This window comes from Vitis riparia, chromosome 14 (genome assembly GCF_004353265.1).
Source record: "Vitis riparia cultivar Riparia Gloire de Montpellier isolate 1030 chromosome 14, EGFV_Vit.rip_1.0, whole genome shotgun sequence".
NCBI lineage: Eukaryota > Viridiplantae > Streptophyta > Magnoliopsida > Vitales > Vitaceae > Vitis > Vitis riparia.
The window spans coordinates 13,635,517-13,657,233 of NC_048444.1; the positions used below are offsets into that span (position 1 = coordinate 13,635,517).

At 35.5% G+C, this 21,717-nt stretch overlaps 1 protein-coding gene across 3 annotated transcripts in view; it reads right to left on the reverse strand.

Moving 5' to 3' along the window:
• LOC117930107 (senescence-associated protein AAF, chlorolplastic) overlaps nucleotides 1-18,835 on the reverse strand; it is a 33,730-nt gene extending 14,895 nt beyond the window's left edge. For 2 of the 3 annotated variants that reach the window (XM_034850572.1, XM_034850571.1), the window contains exons 1-4: nucleotides 18,729-18,835; nucleotides 12,423-12,819; nucleotides 5,442-5,594; nucleotides 5,023-5,096 (exon numbers count right to left, since the gene is read on the reverse strand). In XM_034850572.1, the coding sequence (XP_034706463.1) occupies nucleotides 5,023-5,096; nucleotides 5,442-5,594; nucleotides 12,423-12,760 (565 nt within the window). In that variant the 5' untranslated portion in view covers nucleotides 12,761-12,819; nucleotides 18,729-18,835. The remainder of the gene's footprint in view (nucleotides 1-5,022; nucleotides 5,097-5,441; nucleotides 5,595-12,422; nucleotides 12,820-18,728) is intronic. The other variant, XM_034850570.1, reaches the window with a different exon arrangement.
• Between the last annotated feature and the right edge of the window lie 2,882 nt (nucleotides 18,836-21,717).

The following is a 21,717-nucleotide window of genomic DNA, read 5'->3' on the forward strand; positions in this document are numbered from 1 at the left end:
CCAATCGCTTAACGAGCCAATTCTTAGACATGGCCAAAGTAAGAACAATCCGAATTGTGGTAGGCTTAACCATTGGACTAAAGGTCTCAAAATAATCCAATCCAGCAGTTTGGGAATAACCCTTAGCAACCAATCAAGCCTTATGTCTCTCAAGACTGCCATCTGGTTTGAGTTTAACCTTGTATACCCATTTACAGCCAATGGGTTTGCAATGAGGTGGAGCAGGTACAAGGGACCAAGTGTCATTAGCCTGCAAGGCATCAAACTCAGCTTACATTGCCTATTGCCACACAGAATGTTGAGAATCCTGTTGGTAAGTGGTAGGCTCATTCAGAATGGAATTTGAGGTAGCTAAAGTGGAGAGGTTATATAATGTGGGCTTATGAATACCATGTTTAGACCTGGTGAACATGGGATGAATGTTGGAGGAAGTAGGAGACCGATGGATGATGGGACTTTGTGGAGAAATGGATGTATCAGAAGGACACAATGGTGATACAACAGAAGAAGGGAAAAGAGGAGGAGGAGGAAGAAGGGGAGAAGAATCATAATTAGGAAGGAAGTTGGAATTGGTAGAAGATGAAGAAGAATTTAAGGGAATGGAATGTGGGCTAGACTGATGGTCACTAGGTAACTTGGAATAGGAAACAAAAAATGGGGTAGTAGGAGAAAGTGGTCCAGTTTGGAAGGATGTAGATGAGGATTGTGGACTGGTGGTAGAAGGAAAAGAAGAAGCAGGAAAAAAAAAATGAAAAAATGAATAGCTATACAATAAGAGATAATAGAAGGGGAAGATGTGGACTAAAGCTTTTTGAAAGGAAAGTCCAATTCATTAAATACAACATGTCTTGAAACATTAATGTGACTTGTAGAAACATCAAGACACAAGAAACCCTTATGCTAGGAACCGTTACCCCAAAAAACACACTCAGTTGATCATGGTTACAACTTATGAGAGTTATACGATCAAAAGCAAGGAAAACATGCAGAACCAAAATTTTGAAGGAATTGTAATCAGGAATTTCCTAAAAAAATGATCTCAAAGGGGCTTTTGAAGTTAAGAATAGATGTAGGAAGCCTATTGATGATATGAACAGTAGACTGAAACGCAAATGGCCGATATGACATAGGTACTCTAGAATGAACCAGCATAGTTAATCCCATTTCAACAACATGACGATTTTTTCTCTCAACTCACCCATTTTGTTGGAGAGTATAAGGACAAGAGACTCGATGAGAGATACCACAAGAAGCCAAGAAAGTGGAGACAAATCTACACTCCCCTCCCCAATCGGTTTGTAATATTTTTATCTTAGCATCAAATTGGTTTTCCACAAGGTTTTTGAACTGAAGAAAAATGGACAACGCCTCATCTTTAGTTTTAAGTAGGTACAACCAGCTAAAACGGGAGTAATCATCAATAAATAGCAAAAAAAACATCACTCACAGAATAAATAGGGGAAAGACCCCAAAGATCATAATGTATTAACTCAAAAGAAAACTTAGGTCTAGAATCAAAGTTTACAAATGGAAGCTTGTGGCTTTTAGCAAACTAACAAGAATTACAGAAATCCACATCAAAATGTATGATACTGGAATTGCAAAGATTTAAAACTCTTTTGACAATCTTGGAATTGGAATGTCCTAAACAATGGTGTCATAGGTTTGCTTCTTAAGTGCTGGAGAGGAAGACTTTGGAGAGATTTGATGTACGAGACTTTGAAGCTGAAGAGACTTAATAAAGACCATTAACAAGCTGGCCCTGCAGAAGAACCTTCTTCGAGACCTGATCTTTCACAAGAAAGAAGTAAAGATAGAATTCTACAAATGCAGTGTTATCAGCATAAAGTCTGGACACGCTTAAAAGATTGTTTGAAAGAGTAGGAGCATACAAAATGTCATTCAATTTGAGAGGAGAAGAAGAGGAGAAAGATAAAAAAAAAGAGAATTACCAGAATGAGAGATGGGAATTTTCTTACCATTGCCAACCATAACCTGTTCATTGCCAATAAATGGAGTTGGATATTGTATCATGGAGATATCTGGAGTAAAATGATGTGTGGCTCCAAAATCCATGAACCAGGAGGGATCCCTTACAGGAGAAGTTGTATCAAAAGAACTAGGCACAAGAGAGGATGTTGGAAGTGGGGAATCAAAAGTGCAGGTAGTATTAAAATTCTTTGGAGATGGAGGCTGATAATGAAGGTTTCCTCTATGGTAGCAAACAAGAGTAGTATAGCCAGATTTGCCGCAGATTTGACACTGTGGTTTTGGACCATTCAAAGAATTAACAAGTTTCAATAGCCAATTGCAAACAAGCGGATTTCCTTGAGGTTTACCTAAGATACTTGGGTGAAAGGAATTCGTAGCAAGAGTAGCAGGAATAGAGAAATGGGGTGTTGAATTGGAGAAGTGGGATGGGTGTTTGAAGTGTTTCTTGTTATAATGAGAAGCAGTCAACTGAGTCTGAGTAGTATGAGCTTGAATCTAAACATTGTTGGCTTGCATAACTGTATGTTGTTGCTCAAGTCGAAACTCGTACCTCAAAAATAAACTATGTATCTCCGCCATACTGGGCAAGTCAAATTGATTATTCACAGAGGTGACCATTGTTTTAAAAAGGAGACCGGACCGGCCGGTCCGACCAGTCGAACCGTCGACCGTGAACTTTCCGGTTCGGTCCATCTCAATAAACCGTTTCGTGGTTAAATCGGTATTGAACCGTTCAAACCGACGGTTGAACCACCGAACTGAACAAACCGGTCTGACCATAATTGTTACAAAAATTTGTTAACTATTAAAAGGCCCATTATCCATCAGGCACATTTCCATGCCCAATACTTTCAAAACTGAAACTAATTAAATTTGGTCCAAGCCACTAGGCCCAATCCAATGACAAGCTTATAAAACTTAAATTTGGGTCATGTTTCCAGGCCCAATTTGTTGGCACATTTGGCTTGGATGTTGAAGGTATTTATAGGGCACTTAGAGCACATAGAATTCATGCGCTTCCGATGTGGGACTGGGATTGGGACTAAATAGAGGCAAAACATTGCTTCTTTGAGGGTTGGACAGATCTCAGAGTTTGAAGCCTTTGAACCATTGAGCATTGCACCATATTTATTAAATGATGTTGTTAAAAAATATATATAATAAGAATCTAAGATTAATGTTTTTATTTCAAATTTTTATCATATAAAATCTTTAAAGAAATGTAAATATTTAAATTCCTGTTTATTTTTAAAATAATAATATAATAATAATTATAAAAAATAATACAAATTAATTAATAGAATAATTTGAAAACAATAAAATACAAAGACAAAAAGATAAAATTAAATGTTATAAATTTTTTCATCTTAAATATATCTTCATTCTTAAATATTACATATTTCTATTTAATAAAATTTAAAATATTAAATTTTATCATTTAATTTAATATACCAAATATAAAAATCAAACATTATTAAAATTTGTAATTTTCTATATTTTAAATTTTTTATAATTATTTTTAATTTTATATAATATATAAATTATATATTTATTACATCACCAGTTCGACCGCCAATCTGACCAGTGAACCGTGAATCGATAATTTTTTCGGTTCGATGACCGGTCCGGTTCTAAAAACATTGGAGGTGACAAAGGCATTATACTCAGAGTGAAGACCGTTAAACATGTAAATCAACTGATCCTCTCTAGAAACCGGTTCTCCAATGGCAACTAAGCTATTACAAAGTCCCTTAATTTTTTGATTATAATCCAAGGCAAACATACCACCCTTCTTTAAAGACTGAAGTTGGGTGCACAGCTCAACAAGTCTAGCCATTGAAGCTGAGGCATAGATCTAGCCCAATGCTAACCATATTTCACTAGCAGTGTCCTATCCCACTATTTGAGTTATGACATTCTCAAATAAAGATGCATAGAACCACTCATGATAAGCCTATTATACCTTTGCCATAGAGAGTATTTTGGATTGATAATGAGCTGCCGCAGATCAAGAAACTTTAGAGGACAAGGGTGGGTGTTGTCGAGAAAACCTTCTAATCCATTTGCAATCACAACATTGAGTAGCTGATTTTTCCATATCAAATAGTTGTCTCTGTCAAGCTTAATAGTAAGTGGCTCATTTGGAGATGGAAAAGAGGTTTGAACAAGAGGAAAAGTTTGAGCTCCGATGAGTTGATTTTGGGGATTTGCTTGAACTGATATTTGGGGGATTTAAGCAGTGGAAATATTTGTAGGGTTAATAGAGGAAGTATTCTCAGATACATTTCCGGAGGTGGCCATTTGGATCAAATGAAGGAAGCTTTGATACCAAGATAAATTTCAGGAAGAAGAAACAGAGAAAAAGAAGAAGCTACAGAAAGGAATTTTTCTTTGTATTCTGTTAACTGTATCAGAGGGCTATTACAGAGCGAGAGATATATCTAGCACTACAAGACAAAGAGAGCTCACACATTTGTACAGGTGTCATGTGAGAATATCCTATAACTAATCCTCACTAGGTAATACATTATTAGTTCTAACACATACAAATTTAAATCACCTCTTCTCAACACCAAAACAAAATTAAAAATAATAATAATAATGAAAAATTCATCAGCACAAATAAAAATGAAATATCAAAATATCCTTTTATGAGGTTCAAACAATGATTACTTGCATGTAAAAATGTAGAATCTTTTAGAATGCTATGTAAAGGGAAGAACGTAATTCCAGAATCTAAAATAGAAAATTGAATGATCACAACTTAATATGGCATCAACCCTCTAAAAATGAAATAAAAAGAACTCATCACCACAAGCTTTCCTGAAATTCTAAGAATAATTCCACCCATGAAGAAAAAATGTAATAATTCCAGGTGCTATGGAAAAAAGAAGGCTCATTCCACATGCTTTGTTGATATAAAACTGAATTATTCAACTTTATTGTGGTGTCCAGATGTGCATTGAAGCAAATATAGCACCAAGAGACCACACTGGCACTTTTTTACAATACAAAGAAAAGAGAACTTACCATCAAGCTTAAGAAACTCTGACCCAAGAATAGCAACATCTTGGCGTGCACGGGCATCCAACCTCATTATGCCACTAATGAAAATTAAATTACTAAAGCATGAGCAGACATCTCCAGATTAACATAAATTCAAAGGCACATAACATGATAAGGAATGTGAAGGAAACTATAATATGACATAGAAAAGATAATTTAATAAAAATAACTAGTACCCCAAGCCAGCTAAACCAAACCAAATGTCTGAAGCTAACTTCTCCACCATATAGAGAAGTTTCATATTATAAGTGGAGTTTTAGCTAAGCATACTAAACCTGAAGTACCATATGCATACAAATTAGTCATGAACATTGCAGATTTTGCAAACCATTTTCACATTAATATGTTTAAGCCAAAAAGACAATATAGCGCATGTGCATTACCGAGAAAGCAAGACCATGTCATTACGAGCCCTTTCATTTACAAATTTTGCATCATTGTAGACAAATTTACAAGCTTCAGCTAAACCCTGATTTGAGTGAATGATTCTTTCAGGCATGACCAGATTCTCGTCTTCCTCATCTTCAAGTTGTACACTGATTACAACAGGATTACCATGAATAGACAGATAAGATATCAGCACCAATAAGTTTCAAATGATGGATAAATCACAAAATAAAGGAGTGATAGAACTGAAAACAGTTGGTGGATAAGCATAAGTTCTTGGTCTGCACCAGTTGATGGATAAGCATAAGTTCTTGTTTGAAACTAAAGGGTATCATTCATTGCCATGAGTGAAAAAAATGGCACTCACAGTAATTGAATAAAGATATTAAAATTAAACACTAGTTAATTTGGCAGGTGAAACAGACTCAAGTTTAGGAAAAAAAATTATTGTCCAGTAAATTGGAAGTCCAGCCAATTATAACTGGTAATGCAGAAGAAGAGGTAATCCCAGGGATAGCCATACTGATTCATCTGTCTTTATCAATTACTTTTCTTCATCCAAGAGATATTAATGTCCCTTCTTCACCTTCTATATAACTATTATTTCTACACACAAAAGTTAGGAAATGCCACTTTATCTAAACCCCAGCTTCTTAAACAATGTAACTGCTATTAACCCTTCTGAACTATGTATATTGAAATTTCTATGTTCTGTTGACACAGAAATGAGTGCTGTGTTTTAACACGGACATAGGATTTTTAACAAAGGAAACTCCTAAAATTTAGACAAGAGAACAGGACAAAGTCATTTGAGTGCATAGTAGAAACTTATAAATTTGGGTTTGTTTGTGGATGTGAAAGTACCAAAGAGACCTGTTGAATATAATGTATTTATAGTGTATAACCTTTCCTTGTTAATATAGGACACATGTATGGTAGTTAGGACTCCTAGCCTTGTATATATATATATATTTCTCAATTGTAAGTAGATTATTACATTAATGAGAATTAAGGTCTTTCTTCTTTCTCTCTCTCTCAACATGGTATCAGAGCCAAGGAAGAAAACCTAATTCTTTCCTGTTTCCCGTGTCATCAACTCCGGGAAACCTTCCGGTGACCGTGTTTCATTCCGATCACCTTCCCCATCTTCCAATACTTTCCGGTCATTCGGATCGTCGACAGAAACTACTCACCGCCGGCGAACTTTTCCGGCGAACTTTTCCGGCGAATTTTCCGGCGAATTTTCCGGCGAACTTTTCCGGCGAACTTTTCCGGCGAACTTTTCCGGCGAACTTTTCCGGCGAACTTTTCCGGCGACGTATTTTTCCGACACCGACTATACCAGAAGGAGCGCCTGGAGGAGATCTACAACTTTTGTGAAGGCACCGGCACCAAAATCCCATCCACGCGCCGTCCACGCGCAAATTTCCGGCCGGCGGCTGAATCTCACGCGCCGGCGCGTGAGGGCGCGTGAGACCTTTTCCGGCGACGCGCCTCCTCCTCCAGCTTCGCCTGACGCCGACCAGCCTCCCTACCTCCCTGGTTCTCCCATCCGAGCCCTGCACATACCTCTTTTGGGGATTTTTGTCTCCGTCGGCCCTCCAAACAGTCTTTCCGGCGAAGCTCCGACTACTTTTTCTCCACTCCAATCCCTGCACGTGCCTTGGGAAGTGTTCTTCTACCTTTCTGGTGGTACCACGCCGCGATCTGAGGCCGTCTCCCTTTTTCGGTGGTGCCACGCCGCAATCTGAAGTCGTATTAGGGCTCTCTTCGATCCAAACATACTTCATTCTCCAGATAAGTAGATATGACTACTAAAAATTCCATTTTTTCCGCTGTTATATCTGGATCTCCTATGATTACTTCGGAGAAATTGGTTGGTAGTGACAATTATCTTTCCTGGTCTGCGTCTGTTGAACTTTGGTTTATGGGTCAAGGATATGAGGATCACTTGATTACACAGGAGGCAGATATCCCTGAGGTTGACCGCGTACAGTGGAGGAAGATAGATGCACAGTTATGTAGTGTATTATGGCAATCGGTTGATCCCAAGATTCTTCTTCATCTTCGGGCCTACAAAACTTGTTTTAAATTTTGGACTCGGGCCAAAGGATTATATACAAATGATATCCAGCGTCTTTATAAGGTGGCTTCTGCTATTGTCCATCTCAGCCAACAGGACTTGGATCTATCTACTTATATTGGTCAGATTGCCTCTCTTAAGGAAGAGTTCTTGACGGTGATGCCTCTTACTCCTGATGTTGGGGCTCAACAAACACAGCTTGACAAGTTCTTCATGGGTCTTACTCTTATTGGCCTCCGTCCGGATCTTGAGCCTGTCCGCGATCAGATTCTTGGTAGTTCATCAGTTCCGTCCTTGGATGATGTGTTTGCTCGCCTCCTCCGTATCTCCTCCACTCAGACTTTGCCATTTGATAGCACTTCAGATTCTTCTGTGTTAGTTTCTCAAACTAACTCTCGAGGAGGCCGTAGTGGTACCCGAGGTAGAGGTCAACGTCCTCATTGCACCTATTGCAATAAACTTGGCCACACTCGCGATCGTTGCTATCAGTTACATGGACGACCTCCTCGCACTGCCCATGTGGCCCAGTCCTCTGATTCTCCGCTGCCTCAGCCTCCGAGCTCTTCCGCATCTCAGGCTTCTGTTGCCTCTGTTGCCCAGCCTGGTAATGCCTCTGCCTGCCTTACCCACACATCTTCTCTTGGACCCTGGATTCTAGATTCTGGAGCTTCTGATCACTTATCTGGTAATAAGGATCTTTTCTCCTCTATTACTACTACCTCTACTTTACCTAATGTTACCTTAGCTAATGGTTCTCAAACTGTGGCTAAAGGTATTGGTTTGGCCCTTCCTCTGCCTTCTCTACCTCTCACTTCTGTCCTTTATACTCCTGAATGTCCTTTTAATCTTATTTCCATCAGCAAAATCACTCGTACTCTTAATTGCTCTATTACCTTTTCTGATAAATTTGTGACCTTGCAGGACCGGAGTACGGGGAAGACGATTGGCATAGGACGTGAGTCTCAAGGCCTCTATCACCTCACCTCGGATTCATCTCCTGCAGTTTGCATTTCCACTGATGCTCCTCTCCTCATTCACAATCGTCTGGGCCACCCTAGTCTCTCCAAGTTCCAGAAGATGGTTCCTCGTTTTTCCACTTTATCGTCGCTTCCGTGTGAGTCGTGTCAGCTTGGGAAACATACTCGTGTCTCGTTCCCAAAGCGTTTGAATAATCGGGCAAAGTCTCCTTTTGAGCTTGTCCACACTGATGTTTGGGGTCCTTGTCGGACTGCGTCTACTTTAGGATTTCAGTATTTTGTCACTTTCATTGATGATTATTCTCGATGTACTTGGTTATTTTTAATGAAAAATCGAGCTGAGTTATTCTCTATTTTCCAGAAATTTTATGCTGAAATCCAAACCCAGTTCAATATTTCTATTCGTGTGTTACGCAGTGACAATGCCAGGGAATATTTTTCAGCCCCATTTACTTCGTTTATGTCTCATCATGGGATTCTTCATCAGTCTTCTTGTGCTCATACTCCTCAACAAAATGGGGTAGCTGAACGCAAGAATCGACATCTTGTTGAGACAGCTCGTACTCTCCTCCTCCATAGTAATGTTCCTTTTCGTTTTTGGGGGGGACGCTGTTCTTACCGCTTGTTATTTGATTAATCGTATGCCCTCCTCTGTCTTACATGATCAGATTCCTCACTCCCTTCTCTTCCTGACCAACCACTTTATTTCCTTCCTCCTCGTGTCTTTGGTTGTACTTGCTTTGTTCATATTCTCACTCCTGGACAGGACAAGCTTTCCGCCAAAGCCATGAAGTGTCTCTTCTTGGGATACTCCAGACTTCAGAAGGGTTATCGTTGTTATTCCCTTGAGACTCATCGATACTTATCTCCGCTGATGTCACCTTCTTTGAGGACTCACCATTCTTTTCCACCACTTCTGAGTCTCTTCCTGTTTCTGAAGTCTTGCCTATTCCATTGTCTCCCCACCTGATGCTATGCCTCCTCGACCACTTCAGGTTTATCATCGTCGCCCTCGTGTCGTTGCTCCTCTCCCTTTTGCTGAGGCACCTGCTGACTCACTTCCTATCCCTTCGGCTTCACCTACCCCGGCTCTGCCTTCTCCTAATGACTTACCCATTGCTGTTCGGAAAGGTACTCGCTCTACTCGTAATCCTCATCCTATTTACAATTTTTTGAGTTATCATCGTTATCTTCACCCTATTCTGCTTTTGTTTCTGCTATATCCTCTGTTTCTCTTCCCAAGAGCACCCATGAAGCTCTTTCCCATCCAGGCTGGCGACAGGCAATGGTGGATGAAATGGCTGCTCTGCACTCTAATGGCACTTGGGATCTTGTTGTTTTACCCTCGGGTAAATCTACCGTTGGCTGTCGTTGGGTCTACGCAGTTAAGGTTGGTCCTGATGGTCAGGTTGATCGCCTTAAGGCCCGCTTAGTTGTTAAAGGCTATACTCAGGTTTATGGTTCTGATTATGGTGACACATTCTCTTCCGGTTGCCAAGATTGCTTCTGTCCGTCTGCTTCTCTCCATGGTTGCCATGTGTTCTTGGCCTCTTTATCAATTGGATATTAAAAATGCCTTTCTTCATGGTGATCTTGCCGAAGAAGTTTATATGGAGCAACCTCCTGGTTTTGTTGCTCAGGGGGAGTCTGGTTTAGTATGCAGGTTACGCCGTTCTCTATATGGCTTGAAACAATCTCCTCGAGCATGGTTTGGCCGTTTTAGTTCTGTTGTTCAAGAGTTTGGCATGCTTCGCAGTACAGCAGACCATTCAGTTTTCTATCATCATAACTCTTTGGGGCAGTGTATTTATCTGGTTGTTTATGTGGACGACATCGTCATTACAGGCAGTGATCAGGATGGTATTCAGAAACTAAAGCAACACCTTTTACCCACTTTCAGACCAAAGACTTGGGGAAACTCAAGTATTTCTTGGGAATTGAGATAGCTCAATCCAGTTCTGCTGTGGTCCTTTCCCAAAGGAAGTATGCTTTAGACATCCTGGAAGAAACCGGTATGTTAGACTGTAAACCGGTAGACACACCTATGGATCCGAATGTCAAACTTGTACCAGGACAGGGGGAGCCTTTAGGAGACCCCGGGAGATATCGACGGCTCGTAGGTAAATTGAACTATCTCACCATTATCGTCCAGACATTTCTTTTCCTGTGAGTGTTGTTAGTCAATTCCTACAGTCACCATGTGATAGCCATTGGGATGCTGTAATCCGCATTCTTCGATATATCAAAAGTACACCAGGCCAAGGTGTGTTGTACGAGAACAGAGGTCATACTCAAGTTGTTGGTTACACAGATGCAGATTGGGCTGGCTCACCCACAGATAGACGTTCCACTTCAGGGTACTGTGTTTTTATTGGAGGTAATCTAATATCTTGGAAGAGTAAGAAACAAGATGTAGTGGCCAGATCTAGCGCTGAAGCCGAGTATCGAGCTATGGCTTTGGCAACATGTGAACTCATATGGTTGAGACATCTTCTTCGAGAGTTGAGATTTGGAAAGGATGAACAGATGAAACTCATATGTGATAACCAGGCCGCATTACATATTGCATCCAATCCAGTCTTTCATGAAAGAACCAAACATATTGAAGTTGACTGTCATTTCATTAGAGAGAAGATCGCATCAGGATGTGTTGCTACAAGTTTTGTTAATTCAAATGATCAACTAGCTGACATCTTCACTAAATCTCTCAGAGGTCCTAGGATTAAATATATTTGTAACAAGCTTGGTGCATATGACGTATATGCTCCAGCTTGAGGGGGAGTGTTGAATATAATGTATTTATAGTGTATAACCTTTCCTTGTTAATATAGGACACATGTATGGTAGTTAGGACTCCTAGCCTTGTATATATATATATATTTCTCAATTGTAAGTAGATTATTACATTAATGAGAATTAAGGTCTTTCTTCTTTCTCTCTCTCTCAACAAGACCAAAATAAGAAATAAAATAAATAGTTCACAGTAGTTTCCTCAAGAAAAATACTCTTGACATTGTTTGAAATAAGTGAAGATGAATTGTTTTGCAAGTTTCTAATAGGTGTCTGTTATGGTATGATGGTGGATATCATGTCAACAAGTGTCAAACAGACCAACCATTGATTGGGAGAAGTGCAATGAACGATTTTGACTGCCAGAAGTGTCCTACATCTTATTAGGAAGATTCCCAATAAGCAAGTAAAAAGGTCATGATAATTATTTAACAACATTCAGATGTACATAAACCTGCTTAAAACCTGAAGATTAAAACATTCCATGTTAAACAGAAGCAAGTGTTTCGAAAGAACAGACTGCATTAAAACTGCAAAAGCAGGATACATCTCCCTACTAACACTTGGTGTTGGATGCCAGTCAGCAAGACAACCATGATAATGTACATATGTGAAATCAGCTTGGACACTTAAATACTGCAAATATTTACATCAAAACTGAGTAAGCAGTGTGTAAGGCCTTATGAGTAACAAACCCATTATAAAATTATTACCCTTTTTCATTATGGTTACTGAACCTTTTTTGAAGTTATTGTTTTCTTCATTAAATTCATATCATTCTTCCACATGTGTATTTATATATGTGTGTGTGTATTTATATATGTGGGTACGCCTGAGTGCGTGTGTGTGTGTGTTATGCAAGTATATATATATACATGCATATGTGTAATCAGTCAGGGAATTCATAAACACACGGATATATAGTCCTGCCATGTTTGGATGTTGTCCAAATGCCGTTGTCAAAATGCAATAAGTGCCCGTTTTCAAAAGCCAGTGCCAAAGTGACATCCTTTCTGACTTAACAATTGAAGTCACAGAAAAAAAAAATGAAACTACAAGAAAAAATGTAATATATATAGATTAACAATACTAAAATTATCAGAATTTTTGTAGTTAATTAATATTACCTTGGTATATCAGAACAATCACTATAATGTTCAACACATTGTTTTGCTTCAGTCTTATGTGTCCCTGTTAACCAGCATAACACAGAAGATCCCCTAGAGGAAAAATAATGACCAGTTTTTCCACATATGTGCCAGAAACCCTTGTTGGAAAATCTATATCTAGCAGTCAAGAGATGTCCACTGCTCTGTCGCCTAAGCTCAACTCCTTGATTTTTAGAATGCAACCCACAATGTTTTATTGATTTGGAAAATGAAGAAATAGTTCCTCGCGATTTAGAGATACTTGTCCTGTCAGTCGCCACAGGACTACTTGAAAACTTGCTCGCAGTTAGTGCCATTGGAAGGGTCAATATAAGAAGGAAATAATACTAGCCAGCATTTCCTTTACAACACAAAGCTGAATAAATACAAAGATGTAATTAGGAAGTGTCATATGCAATATCAATTTTTAAGCAAATGATCTTGGAGACGATGAACATTGCAATTATAATTAAAGATTTTGTAGCATAACAATATAGTAGAATAATTCATACCACAAGCATCAAATACCCTGAAATGACCAAAAATTTAAAACATTTATGCTCATTTTTAAAACATAGCAGGAGTTTCAATATAAAATGTTCACACATGTCAATCATCATATAGGAAAATCAGGATGAAGACTAAGCTAATGATTTCATTGCACCTCTTAGAGGAAAGCTCATCATGTGATACACTGGCAAACAAGATCTGTATTTTTCAGTTGAGAGTGAATATTATAAGAGCAATCTCACAAGCAGCCTGTCGAAATTAACTAGTGGTCATACTGTAATTGTTTTTTTATATATATAGATAAAAAAGATGTATATATAGAAAAGAGGAAGCACCAAAAGCAGTGCCCTCAGAGTATATAAAGAGTATACAAAAAAAGCCAAAAGGCTTGAACCGAAAGGGAAGGGATAGAAACAAAAAACATCAATTGCCCTTACTTAGAGCCTAACCAATCAATGAAGCTTACAAGCAAAGAAGGGCTCAAAACTATAGAGACACCCTAACCCAAAACCAAAGATTACATACAAAAGAATTTTTCAATCTTTGGAGCAAAAGCTCCTCATTATCAAACGCTAACATATTCCTTTCCTTCCAGACTGTCCAAAATATACATAAAGGGATCATTTACCAAGCCTTTTTACAAGTTTTCCCCACCAAAGCCCCATGCCACCCAAGAAGAGTTTTTTTCCACTGAACAAGAAAGAATCCAAGCCACACCAAAGAGGGAGAAGAGAAGATTCCACATAATCTGAGTGCACAATGAGGAAGAAGGTGATCCACCGTCTCTACTTCAGAGAGGCATAAAAAACACCTATTTGCCAACGAGTGCCCTCTCCTTTGAAGTTGGTCCAAAGTTAAGACTTTCCCCTAAGAAGCCTCCCAAGCAAAGAAAGCCACCTTAGGAGGCACACTCGCCCTCCAATTACTACCACTAGGGAACAAAAGAGAATCTTCAGGCTCCAAGATGGAATAAAGAGACTTGACCGTAAAGGTGCCACACCTCGAAGTTGTCCCAATCACTCTATCTTCCACCTCCCTTTGCACCCTAAAAACTTGGATCTTTTGCAAAAAAGCCTCCACCAACTCTACCTCCCAATCATTAAATGCCCTTGAGAAAAAGAGGGGTCCAACCACCCCCATCACCATCAGGGTTCCAAACATCCGACACCCAAGCTTCCTTAGACAAAGAAATGGAAAATAAGAAGGGAAGGACTCGGGAAGGAGTCATCTTCAAAATTGACTTTGAAAAGGCTTATGACCATGTGAGTTGGGATTTTTTGGATCATGTGTTGGAGAAGAAGGGGTTTAGTCCTAGATGGAGAAAATGGATGAGTGGTTGTTTGTCCACGGTATCTTATGCAATCTTAAAGAATGGAAAAGCTAAAAGGTGGGTCAAGGCATCTAGAGGCTTAAGACAAGGCGACCCTTTATCCCCTTTTTTGTTTACTTTAGTCGCAGATGTACTAAGCAGGATGTTATTGAGAGCAGAGGAAAGAAATTCGTTGGAGGGTTTCAGGGTGAGTAGAAACAGAATTAGGGTGTCCCATTTGCAATTTGCAGATGATACCATTTTCTTTTCTAACACTAGGGAGGAAGAATTGCAGACTCTCAAGAGTTTATTGTTAGTGTTTAGGCTTATTTATGGGCTTAAGGTTAACCTAGACAAGAGTAATATTTATGGCATCAATCTTGATCAGAATCATCTTTCTAGATTGGCCAAATTGCTTGATTGTAAGGCTTCTGGTTGGCCTATACTCTATCTGGGTCTTCCTTTGGAAGGGAATCCCAAGGCTTATGGCTTTTGGGATCCAGTGATTGAGAGGATCTTGAAAAGATTAGATGGGTGGCAAAAGGCTTATTTATCTTTTGGAGGTAGGATAACTCTTATCCAATCTTGCCTCACCCACTTACCCTACTACTTCCTTTCCTTGTTTAAGATACCCGCTTCAGTGGCTACAAAAATTGAGAGATTGCAAAGGGATTTTTTATGGTCAGAGGTTGGGGAAGGTAAAAGAGATCATCTAGTTAGTTGGGATGTAGTATGTAATCCGAAAGCAAAAAGGGGTTTGGGATTTGGGAATATTTCTTTAAGGAATCTTGCTCTCTTAGGGAAATGGTTGTAGAGGTACCCTAGAGAGGGTTCAGCTCTATGGCATCAGGTTATTTTAAGCATTTATGGATCACACTCTAATGGTTGGGATGCTAACACTTTAGTTAGATGGTCACATCATTGTCCTTGGAAGGCTATTGCACAAGTCTTTCAGGAGTTTTCCAAGTTTACTCGGTTTGTGGTAGGAGATGGGGAAAGAATTCGGTTCTGGGAAGACTTGTGGTGAGGGGACCAACCTTTGGGATCCCAATATCCAAGACTATTTAGAGTAGTCTCGGATAAAAATATTCTTATTTCTTCAATTCTCGGTTTTACTCATCCTTTCTCTTGGAACTTTAATTTCCACCGTAACCTTTCCGATTCTAAGATAGAAGATTTAGAAGGTCTCATGCGGTCACTTGATGGTTTGCATCTATCACCTTCAGTTTCAGATGCGAGATCCTGGTCTTTATCTTCTTCAGGGCTTTTTTTAGTCAAATCTTTCTTTCTAGCCTTATCCCAATTTTCTGGTTCTCCTTCAGTTTTCCCTACTAAGTTTGTTTGGAATTCTCAAGTCTCTTTCAAAGTCAAGTCCTTTGTCTAGTTAGTGGCACACAAAAAGGTAAATACTAATGAATTGCTACAATTGAGAAGACCCTATAAAGCTCTTAATCTTGATATTTGTAAACTGTGCATGAAGTATGGAGAATCAGCAAATCATCTTTTCCTACATTGTTCTTTGACGATGGGGTTTTGGCACAGATTATTTCAGTTAGCCAAGATGGATTGGGTTCCCCCGAGGAGCATTTTCAACATGTTGTGATGGTTTTGGTTTATGTAAGAGATGGATAGTTTTGTCGCAAGCTGGGAGCATCGCTTTAATTTGGGTTGTGTGGCAGGAAAGAAATGCGAGGATTTTTTAGGATAAAGCAAGGAATTCAAAGTATCTTTGGGATTCTATTCATTTCCTTGCTTCTCTTTAGGCTTTTTGTTCCAAGGTTTTTAAGGGGACTCTCTTAATGTGTTACAACTTGATTGGATAGCAGTGTGCAATTCCAAAGGGTTGGTCTAATCTAGAGAGTTTGTATGTTTTTACTATGTATTTTCTTATTTTTGTATTCTTGTAGTTTAGTTTTCTTTGGTGGGAGGATTCCCCATCCTTCTCTTGTACTTCTTTTTTCTATCAATATATCTCTTTGTCATTTCCTATGAAAAAAAACAAAGTGGCTCATCTCCACACCACTTGTCCATCCAGAATCTCACTCTCTACCCATTACCCACTTGGTAGGCCAACCTACCACTCAAATAAATCCACTCCTTCCTAATTGTTTCCACAAACCCACACCATACCTCTCACATACCACTTGGTCATACTGTTTGGCAAAAAAATCAAGAAAATATTGTTTGCAGACAAGATTCAACAATTGAGCTAATTTTGAAAAAAATTGGCCAAATAATCATCTTTTTTTTTATTTTTTGTTCACTCTAATTTCTTATTTTTAAAAATTAGAAAAAAAATTCAAAAAAAATTATTTTTAATTTTTATCATATTTATCCCTTAGTTATTTTATTTTAAAATTTTAAAAAAAGATAATGAAATTGTAAAGAACTGAAATATAAAAAATAATAAAAAAATAAGGTTTCTAATATTTTATAAAATATAAGTTTTAAATAAAAATAAATTTCATAAAATAATTATAAATACAACTCTCAATAATATTATTTAAATAAAAAAAATGTCAAAAAAAAATTAAATAGACTATTAAAATGCACTTTCAAATAATATATTTCACATAAAATCTTACTTAAAAATTTTGAATAATTTAATTTGTTATTCAAATTTAATAAAAACGTTTCAATAAAATTAATAATTTCATTGACAGATTTTATTTTTTTTTCCTCCAATTAAATGAATATAAATGGATGGAAATAAATTTAAGATAATTTAGAAGAAAAGTAAGTAAATACAGATTGATTGACAAGAATTTGAGTAATTTTAATTAATTTAAATTTATTTACTTTCAAGACCCTGTATATAATTTTAAGTTAGTTTTTTTAATATAGATTTTTTGGGGGTAAATTTGATCTATTTTACAAATGCAATGTGTTTTTTTGGGTAAATTTAAACTATTTTATAAATGTAATGTGTTTTAAATATTTAAGTGTAACATGTTTTCAAATAATACAATTCAATGATGTAAAAGTTTTAACTCTGCACTAATATTCATTATTAACTTTTTAAACTCATTTATCTGTTATAGTCTTGACCAATGTCACTAATTTTATCATACATATATTATTTTGTTGAAAACTAATTTAAAAAATGTTTACCTTCACATTAATATCAAGTACACACTTTCAAAATTCATATTTCTTATCAGTACACATTACATTATTGCCCAACATCACAAATTTTTATAATACATATATTGCTGTCTTAAAAAGTGCAATTTCAATATGCTTATTATAGATTATTTTAGAATTGCTTAGTCTTTTCTAACATTTCAACGAGTTATAATCAATTTCCATTCCACCAATTTTTATTTTTTTTTCCAGAATTTCAGTCAAATATTTGAGTAAACCCAACTATCTATATTTTGTGAATTTCCTATATTTTCATCTTTAACAGGAACAGGATACAGGAACTGGAAAACCACATGCAGAAACAAAAGCAAGGACTGATGTCACAAATGTGAAACAGGGAAATGAATAGGAATGAAATAAGAAACTATGGGAAACCTGATAAGAAACTCTATAAAGCTAATATGAATGCTGAAAAAAGTTGAATGGTAAATTGAAATATGAACTTCAGTGAATGATTAGAGAAACTTCTTGGAAATGTTCATGAATCATTATGGGGAAAAGGATTGAGAAGCATAAAATTGAGGGATTTTACCGGAAATGCAATTCTCATGAGTTCCCTGGTGTTTCTAAAGAGTTCCCAAGGGTTTATTTTCAGAGTTTTACAAAGCTTTGCCCTAAATTTTCCTGGTTTTGAACAGAGGTTAATTTTTTAAGCAACCAAGGCCCAACATGATAATAATACCCCCACATCAAACACCTTGTTGTTGTCATATGACCATGTTTATATGTTATGCTAGGTTTTTGGAGGTTGCCTTGTCCACCATATCAACCTGCTCTAAACATGAACAACCAAGTTTATGTCCTCATTACTCTTGTCCATAATGCATGTTCTTGCCCCCATATCATACAGATTTTGGCTTCTTAACCTTTTGCACTACTACAAATCATATAAATTGGTTTGAAACCGGTTAACAGGCTCAGTAAATGGAAAATTACAAGGCCTTTGTAATAAAGCAGAAAAAAAAAAGGGGGGTGGGGGGTGTTCCTTGAATCTCAGAAAAGTTCAATTTTCCATGTAAGAAAAAGCTCCAGATTTGGGCACAAAATAAATCATGGGTACAGACTTAAAAAAATTAATAAAATAATAATAATAATAATCTATCTTGAACCAGGTGGTTTTGTTTTCTTCAAACAGTCTACAGTAGCCTTGTTGAATAGTGGTGGTATAGCAGAGTTTGATTCAAAGTTGCAAACAAACTAAAGGGCAAAAGAGAGGGGTGGCACTTAACGAGAATCAGAAAGAGAAGGGGTTTCACACAGTAATCATAAATGAAAAATAGCAAAGAAACTGAAAGAAAAATAAGGGAATGCAGAGAACTGACCTTGGTAAGGGAGAGAGCCAAAATGGCAGAGTCCAGTGAGAGACAGAGGAGGAGGCGGGTGGGGGCCAAGTAAAAGGGGGAAAATCAACTCCTTCCACAAACTAAGTTTGTGGCCCCAGAATTGCCACCGCACTTGTGGATGCCAATCATTCACCCACTTCCTCCTGCACTCCCAACCCCTTTATGCTTCTCTGCTCACTCTAATTTTGAAGTAAGGTAATTTTAAATGTGCTGTTCTAATTTTAAAGCTTGTGTGAAAGTATTTAATGCTTTGAAATGATTTTTAATAAAAAAAATTAAAAATAATTTAAGATAATTCTTAAAATAACATTAAATGGGTATCAATTAAAAAAAATCATTTTCTTTTTTAAAACACTATTAAAAATATTATTAAAACTATTTTTTTTATTTAGACTTAAATTTTAATTATTTTTTTATAAAGTTAAAAGGTTTGTTTCAGATATTTAGGCCAATGGTCCCTTGTGAATCTTATATTTTTTAAATAATAATAAATAAGAAAAATTTTATTTTTTTAATTGCCATTTAATTTATTTTTATTAATATAATGAGATATCCTATAAGGGGTTTTATTAGTTGATGTGGCTGTATGTGTGTCTATTGGTTAATATGTTTTGCCTGTGACAAGGGAAAGGGAGGGAGGGGGGAGGACGATATTGACATGTTGCACCGAGTGCCTCTTTTTTTTTTGAGGATGAAGGAGAGCCATGAATAGTGGATAAAATCTCAGTTTTTTAAATTGTAGCACATTCAATCCTCTTCACTTGCCACCTAGTTAAAAATAATAGGAAAAAGTGTCATTTAATATAATAACAAATTAATTGATTAAAATTTGGGAATATCATGCAACCATTCATCACCAATAAAAAAAATTATGCTTTTACCTTTTCAATTTTAAAGTAAAGTGATAAAAAATATGATCGTTGCATGCACTCTTTATGAATTTGTTTCAAAATTACACTCAAAAGTTGAGGATAAGGACACTTACTATTTATAAAAGTTGTTGTCAAGTATACCAATTATTTTAGGGAGAATTGTGTTTTGGGCCCAACTGGGCCTAAAAATTAACATTTGGTCCTTCAACCACTCATATTTAAGCCCAAGGATATAAAATAGTAATTAACAAAAATACTCACTTGACTCATTTTTGTCTTTATTCTACTACTTGCCACTCTTCTTTCTTATTTAACCATTTTTGGATTTTTCATTTTTTTAAAACTCTTTTATAAATAATTGAAAAATTACATTATATTTTATTTTTAAATTATAAAGAAACAAAAATTATATTAACAATTCAAAGACTATTTTGGAAAATATTTTCTAAAAAAATATTAATTTAAATAAATAAAAATTATCTTTTACATTTATTTTTATAGTTTACATTTTAGAAGTAAATAATTTAATGATTAAAATACCATTTAAAATAAATATATTCACTATTTTAATTTTTTTTATACTAAAAATTATTTTAAAGTTTTTTTTTTTACTATTATAAAATAAAAAGTTCAATTTTTATTTTTTTAATCTTCTTCTTTCCTTATTTTAATAACTTTTTGAATATGACTTTTAGTAATAAGTTATATGAAATGCTACAAATTTGTTTATTAAGGATTTTTTTTAATGATTTGAATTAATTGAAAATTTATTAAAATAAGAAAAAGAAAAATAAAGAAAGTGGATGGATTGAGAGTTTTTATTTTAAGTACTTGATTAAAATGATGATGGATGGAGAGTTTTTATTTTAAGTACTTAATTAAAATGTTTTCATATGACCTAATTTTAGAAGTGGATTATATCAATACATAGTAGAGATTTATTTATTTATTTTTATATAAAAAGGGTTGAAAGGCATATTTACTTGTTTTAGATGAAAACAAATAACTAAAAATTATATAGATTATATTTGAGTTTGGTTTTAAAATATTTTTCTAGTTTTTATTTTTATTTATTTTTATTTTCTATATTGTCTCTTTTTGAAAATATGTTTAAGTTATGACAAATATGAAATTTGTGTCATTGTACAAGGATATTACATTAATTGTACAAGGGAAATGTGCTAAGTGTACAAGGGTGTATAAAGCTCCTAATAGGTTTTGTACGATTTTTAAACAACTTGAATTTGATATTAAGACGATTATTGATAGTTTTTTTTTTTCTTTTTTTTACCAAACTATTTCATTAAGACATTCCCTACAAAAATTAACACATAAGAAATAAAATTGAGTTATTTGAGTTCTTGTATAAGGGTATTACACTAACTGTAGAAGACAAATTTATTAATTGTACAAGGGTGTACAAGATTACTTTTTGTTATGGATTTCAAGTGATTTTGAAAAACTTTACTATTTTTTTCCACTCAAAGATTTTTTCCCCCACTCAAATTCTCTCACTCAAGAATTGTTTTGAATTTTATTTTTAAATTTCATCATCAAAATTTTGTAATTGCATATTTTGTTTTTATAGTTTTAGCAATGTTCTTTCTTTTCACTATTTTTTTTTTTTTTTTTTTTTGTGAAATTTTATCCAAATGAATCTATATTTAAAATTATAATCATATTTATCAAAAATTTTACTTAGATTATCTTTAATTCTTTTAATATATTTATACTCATTTATTTAAAAAATGAAAAACTAATTTTTTTTTTTTTTTTTTTTTGTAAACATGTTCTATTACCTTTCAAGTAAAAAATTAGATAAGTTTGAAAATCAATAAATAAAAAAATTAAATACCGCTTTCAATAATTTTTAGATAAAAATTTATATAATATATTTTATTTGAAACTTAATATTTAAAGTTTAACTAAAAAATTGTATTAACAATTTTCTTGTTGTGGGTCAAAATACTTTACATTAATCTATCTAGATAAGAAAAATTATTAATATAATATTAGAACTTCATATCTTAGTTATTTTTTTGCAACAAATTTATCTTTTTAAAAATTTTAAAATAAAAACATTAAAAATTAAAAAG